This window comes from Mandrillus leucophaeus, unplaced genomic scaffold (genome assembly GCF_000951045.1).
Source record: "Mandrillus leucophaeus isolate KB7577 unplaced genomic scaffold, Mleu.le_1.0 Scaffold216, whole genome shotgun sequence".
Taxonomy (NCBI): Eukaryota; Metazoa; Chordata; class Mammalia; order Primates; family Cercopithecidae; genus Mandrillus; species Mandrillus leucophaeus.
This window is the reverse complement of record NW_012102210.1, coordinates 3,584,135-3,591,047: the sequence shown is the minus strand read 5'-3', so window position 1 is coordinate 3,591,047 and position 6,913 is coordinate 3,584,135. Positions and strand designations below refer to the sequence as shown.

At 38.4% G+C, this 6,913-nt stretch overlaps 1 protein-coding gene across 1 annotated transcript in view; it reads left to right on the top strand.

The window, feature by feature from the left end:
* The window catches only part of MOB1A (MOB kinase activator 1A), a 28,549-nt gene extending 22,053 nt beyond the window's left edge, over positions 1 to 6,496 (top strand). Inside the window, exon 5 of the mRNA XM_011980760.1 lies at positions 2,448 to 6,496. Within this exon, the coding sequence (XP_011836150.1) occupies positions 2,448 to 2,525 (78 nt within the window). The 3' untranslated portion in view covers positions 2,526 to 6,496. The remainder of the gene's footprint in view (positions 1 to 2,447) is intronic.
* The last annotated feature ends 417 nt before the right edge of the window (positions 6,497 to 6,913 follow it).

Below are 6,913 nucleotides of genomic sequence, written 5' to 3'. Positions count from 1 at the left end.
CTCTGTGGCCCAGGCTAGAATGCAGTGGCATGATCTCGGCTCACTGCAACCTCCGCCTCCTGGATTCAAGTGATTCTCCTGCCTCGGCCTCCCAAATAGCTGTGATTACAGGTGTCCACCACTACCCCCAACTAATTTTTGTATTTTTAGTAGAGACGGGATTTCCCATGTTGGCCAGGCTGGTCTCGAACTTCTGACCTCAGGTGATCCACCCTCCTCAGCCTCCCAAAGTGCTGGAATTACAGGCCTGAGCCACAGCACCTGGCCAGAATTTGAACTTTTAAAAAATCAAAATAATTCACATTATTTGAAAAAGATATCAAAGAATTGATATGCCTTTAGCCTAACTTTAGAGATACATACATTTTTGCATATTGAGTTACATACACATGTCTGTCTAGATATTTTATGAAAAAACCTGGTAGCTTTATAGTAGATATTGTGTATTATAGTTCTGTGTACTATACCATGCTCTTCCTGATCTTCCTTCTCAGATTGTTGCATAAAAGGTCTACTGCCCCTTTATCAGAAATTCAGTTTGTAGTTTTCAGACAGTTTTTTTTTTTTTTTTTTGAGACAGAGTCTCGCTCTGTCGCCCAGACTGGAGTACGGTAGCACTATCTCGGCTAACTGCAACCTTTGCCTCCTGGGTTCAAGCAGTTCTCCTGCCTCAGCCTCCTGAGTAGCTTGGATTAGAGGCGCCTGCCACCACGCCCGACTAATTTTTCTATTTTTATTGGAGATGAGGTTTCACCATGTTGGCCGGGCTGGTCTCGAACTCCTGACCTCAAGTGATCTCACCCACCTCATCCTCCCAAAGTGCTGGGATTACAGGCGTGAGCCACCACACCCAGCCTCTTTCAAGTAATTTTTATGTAAATTTAAATATGTATACAGTTTTGATTTCAATGTTTAACACAGTGAGGATCATACTGATACCTAGAGTTGCTTCTTTAATAAGCCTCCCATTGTAAGAATATAGGAAAAAACAAACTCGCTTTTTCCTACTATACTCTCACCACACAGAATGCTTCTGTGACCAAACATGGGGACTGTCTCTCACACACCAAGCAAGTGATCATTTCTACAGTGGACACCAGATGAATGTCCTATAATACGATTCAATTCTGATAATGTCTATCTGGAGGTAGCATCAGATCCTACAAGTTTGAGAGCTCAGTCCCACAAGACTGCCTCCCAACTTGAGATATCAGTCAAAAGTAATACATTGTCAACTATACCTCTGACTATAAACCAGGGTTCCCACAACCCCCTCCTTGGGTTTGATTAGCTTGCTAGAGCAGCTTATAGAACTCAGGGAAATACTTATGTCTACCCATTTATTATGAAAGATGCTAACAAAAGATACAGATGAACAGGTAGATGGAAGAGATGTGTAGGGCCAGAGGAGAAGGGGCTTCCATACTCTCTCCAGGCATGCCATGCTCCAGGAACCTCCATGTGTTCAGCTATCCGGAAGCTCTCCTGAGCCCTGTTTTTTTGTGTTTTTATGGAGGCTTCATTACTTGCCCATGATTGATTAAATAATTGGCCATTGATGATCAACTCAACCTTCAGCCAGCCCTTTCGCCTCCCCGGAGGTTGTGATCTGGGAAGGGCAGAGGGCTGGCTGAAGGTTGACCAGTTCCCATTCTGAAGCTTTATAGGAGCCTCCAGCCACCAGTCATCTCATTAGCACACAAGATAATCTTAGCACTCTGGTGATTCCGACAAGGGGTTTAGGAGCTGTGCGTCAAGAAACGGAGGAAGACCAATACTTACATCACAATATCATAACTATATTTTTATTTATTTTTTTTTTTTGAGATGGAGTCTCGCTCTGTCGCCCAGGCTGGAGTGCAGTGGCTGGATCTCAGCTCACTGCAAGCTCCGCCTCCCGGGTTTACGCCATTCTCCTGCCTCAGCCTCCCTAGTAGCTGGGACTACAGGTGCCCGCCACCTCGCCCGGCTAGTTTTTTGTATTTTTTAGGGGTTTTTTAAGTAGAGGCAGGGTTCCACAGTGTTAGCCAGGATGGTCTTGATCTCCTGACCTCGTGATCCACCCGTCTTGGCCTCCCAAAGTGCTGGGATTACAGGCTTGAGCCACCACGCCCAGCCCATAACTATATTTTTAAAAAGAGAGGGCTGGGCGTGGTGGCTCACCCCTGTAATCCTAGCACTTTGGGATTTGGGATGCCAAGGTGGGCGGATCACTTGAGGCCAAAGTTCAATACCAGCCTTGGCAACATAGACCACATCTGTACAAAAAAGAGAAAAAAAAGGAAAAGAAAAAGAGAATAAATGCCCATTTTAAAATGTTCACAGAGGTTATTTCATCATTCTTTTGGACTTCAGAAAACTAAAGTTGGGAATTCCTTCTCCAAAAGACATTTACAGAGTTTCAGTTTTAGATCCATTTTTAATTGTTATTTTTCTTCTCTTTTTAGGAGTTTAATCTGATTGATAGGCGTGAGCTGGCACCTCTTCAAGAATTAATAGAGAAACTTGGATCAAAAGACAGATAAATGTTTCTTCTAGAACACAGTTACCCTCTTGCTTCATCTATTGCTAGAACTATCTCATTGCTATCTGTTATAGACTAGTGATACAGACGTTAAGAAAACAGGATAAAAAGATACCCATTGTCTGTGTCTACTAATAAGATTATCCCAAAGGTAGGTTGGCGTGATAGTTTCCGAGTAAGACCTTAAGGACACAGCCAAATCTTAAGTACTGTGTGACCACTCCTGTTATTATCACATAGTCATACTTGGTTGTAATATGTGATGGTTAACCTGTAGCTTATAAATTTACTTCTTATTCTTTTACTCGTTTACTCAGTCATTTCTTTACAAGAAAATGATTGAATCTGTTTCAGGTGACAGCATAATGGACATGAAGAATTTCCATCAATAATTTATGAATGAGTTTCCAGAACAAATTTCTTAATAACACAATCAGATTGGTTTTATTCTTTTATTTTACAAATAAAAAATGTATTTTTCAGTATCCTTGAGATTTAGAACATCTGTGTCACTTCAGATAACATTTTAGTTACAAGTTTGTATGGTAGTGTTTTTATAGGTAAGATACGTATATTTTTTCAGAATTCATGATTGCAGTTTAAATCATCATATGACATGTGTGGGTGGGAGCAACCAAAGTTATTTTTACAGGGACTTTATTTTTTGATCTTTATTTGAGATTGTTTTCATATCTATCTAAATTATTAGGAGTGTGTGTATCAGAAGTAATTTTTTAATGTCTTCTAAGGATAGACCAGGCTTTTAGTCTAAAAAGCTTTATTCAGATAGTAGCTTTTGGCTGAGAAAAGGAATCCAAAATATTACAAGAAATTTAGGTCTCAAAACCACTATTTTTATTATTTCATTATTTTTCAGAGGCCTTGAAATTCTGGATAAGAGAATGGAGAAAAATACTCAGAGTACTTGATTATTTTATTTCATTTTATTAAAAAATTACTTCTATGTTTTTATTGTCTTGAGCCTTAGTTAAGAGTAGTGTAGAAATGTATGAACTTCATCCTAATAAGGATAAAACTTAAGGAAAACCACAATAAACCATGAAGGTATATACATCTTATAACACACAAAGTTTTGGTGTGCTACCTATTCTTGAGAGAGTGAGTGAGTGTATGTGTTTAAAGGAAACAAAATGGGAGAAATAAGTTTTAAAAAAATCCTCATTCTGTTAATATTCAAAAGATGGACTGAGCTCCCACTTGGTTTTTATCTTGTTTTAATTGTTTTTGTATCAAAACTTGAAATTCCTCTATTTCTATTGGGATATAAAAACCTTCCCCTTTAGTGAAGAAAACGTTTATTTTTTATTTGGTTCCTAGAATTTAGTAAACTCTAGCTGTCTATTTAAAATGTGCTGAGGCACAAGTATTATACTGGAAGACTTGCCAAACTGGCAAAGCTTTAAGTTCATCAGCATTCTATGTGGTTCAGAGCTGCGATTTTTGCAAAGTATTTTACCAACCTCCTTGATGGCTTTGATAAAGATTAGATTTGATGTTTTTTTTTTAAATTTATTTTTCTTACTCCACTAAACTATAAAGAAAATACTTACTTAGAAACTCCATTTTAAATAATCATTTTCTAGACATTCTTAAATGTATACAGAATTTTAAAGAAAACATTTAATCTGATTTAGGTAGCATCCATATATCATTGAGGAATTAAAGTGTGGGACAGTCATTATGAAAAAAAAAAAAAAAGAAAAGCCCTCTATTAGACATTCCACAATCCATGTTTTAAGCTTATCCAAAGGTGCAAATGTCAGCCATTCTGTATGTTCATGTTGATCATTTGTGAACAAGAGAGCAGGTTTCTAGATGTCACTTAGGATGTGAACTGCCTCTCGACTTTAAACCCTGTTGGCTTTACTTTTTTAAGTCCACAAGTGTTGAAACTAGTTTCTCAGGTAGGCTTGTACTTTACTCATTATTTCTAGTATTTCAAATATTCTCAAACAAAAGAGTTATCACTTTTCTCCATTTATTTTCAGTCTTATGGAAATGTTCCCTCTCTTCACCACTAAGCTCTAAAGCAAATGAAAGACGATCACATGTCAGGACAGTAGTAAAGGCAGCTTATAAATGGGACATAAGTCAGAGATGTGTTGGTATTTTGAGACTCAGACTGTCCTTTTTTAAAATAAAAACAAAAACATTACCAGGTTCCCAAGCCAATCTGGCTTAACCAACAGTGCACCGAAATATTAGTGTTTACCTCCAAGGCTAGGGAGCCAAGGGGAGGAGGAGAATTGGAGGAAGGGGAGATAATGGGAAGAGGATGGTGCCTTCCGGAGTTGGCTAGAGGGCCAACCTTTGATAACATTTTGACGAAATCAATTTTTTTGTTTGTTTTTTTGTTTTTTGAGACAGAGTCTCACTGTGTCGCCCAGGCTGGAGTGCAGTGCCGGGATCTCAGCTTCCTCCAAGCTCCGCCTCCCGGGTTCACACCATTCTCCTGCCCCAGCTTCCCTAGTAGCTGGAACTACAGGTGCCCGCCACCACGCCCAACTAATTTTTTGTATTTTTAGTCATGCCCAGCTAATTTTTTGTATTTTTAGTAGAGATGGGGTTTCACCGTGTTAGCCAGGATGGTCTCCATCTCCTGACCTTGCAATCCACCCGCCTCAGCCTCCCAAAGTTCTGGGATTACAGGCGTCAGCCACCGTGCCAGGCCTATAGAAATCAATCTTTTTCACTCTTCTTACTTTTATCTCCCCATGTCCAAGGTTTGCCTGTTCCGTAACACTCACTCCCTTCCCCCTTGCTAATCAGAAGCCATCTCCTCTCAGTGTCTGATCTCTGCTCTTCATACATGATTACAGTTACGGGGTGGAGAGTGCTTGCTAAATTATGCAGTTAATCCTGTGGTGCTTTAATTTTCAGGCCTTCAAAAAACACTTGGACAGTGATGTGCAGATTTTTAAACAGTTGAACTTCCTTGTACTACAGTTTTTGTATTAACAGCCAAATTTGTCTTTCATTCTTCAGATTGTGAATAAAGTGATTTTTACAGGGCTTCCAGCAAAGTATTTCCTTTCATCTAAGGCTTGTAGAACCCTAGCTCATATAGCTGCTTACATGAGAAATGCGAAATGTGTATTCACCATGACTTTAGTAACAAAGGTAAAGTTTTTTAGTAGTGCCAAGGCAAGAAGAACAATCTTGGTGGTAATACTGTTTTGTCAATATTGTGGTTTCCTGATTGTATTGTTGGCTTTCTCTCTGAGCATTGAGGTTATACTAGAAGTAGAGCTTCTCAAACATAATATCATTACCTCATAAGCATTAACAAATCAGGCCCAAAGAGTATAAGTCCCAGAAATTTGTTTTTAAGCAGCCCTAGTCATGGTGCTGGTGCTACTGCCTGGTTTTAGGAGCCTGCCTCCTGTCAGTATGAAACCCTTACCTGAAAAATGACAACCTGGACACCAAACACTGAGCACCTCCAACAGGCACATTCTTTCCCCGGGATCAGTAAGGGGGTTTGGTTTCTACTATTGTAGAATTCTGAAAAGAGGTAAAGTAGTAGTCCTTTAGTCATCCGATTTTTGCTTTCAATTTTGATATTTCAGACTGTAAAAGGCCTTGGGGGATGATAGTACATGTGGTAGCAGTAATTTTTTTTGAAGCAACTGCACTGACATTCATTTGGGTTTTCTCTCATTATCAGATTCTATTCCAAACAAGTATTCTGTAGATCCAAATGGATTACCAGTGTGCTATAGACTTCTTATTATAGAACAGCATTCTATTCTACATCAAAAATAGTTTGTGTAAGTTAGTTTTGGTTACCACCTAAAATATTTTTAAATGTTCTTTACATAAAAATTTATGTTGTGTTTTAAAATCCTTAGGGGCTTTGTCTATTTTTCTAAGTCAGTTAACTGTACTTTTAAAAAAAGTATTTTGTATCTACTTTTGTAACTTCGTCAGAATAAAATATATTGAAAGCAAGAAATGACTGATTAAAGTATGTATATCAACACACACTTCTATTTAAATATAGAAACTTGAGAGTTTTGCAGGTTCTGTGGATTTTTGAGTACAGCTTAAATTTGGAAAGTTATCTTTGCATATTATTTAGTAGCTAACATGTTTTCTTAGCCCTTAAAAAAGGAAGTTCCTAAATGAACTAAGTATCATACTACTAGGACTCAACCCCTAAGAAACAAACTATTCCTCTGATAGTGGCTAAAACCCATCCCAAACAAAAATACGTGGTCTCCTTCCTGCCATGTGAATCAGGCTCCAGATCTCTTGTACATTCCTGGTTGTGAGATAGTAGAGTTAAAATTAAAAACTTAATGAATGTGGCTAAATAGTACAAGTTAACACTGATTTTATTTTTTTGAGATGGGGTCTCTGTTGCCC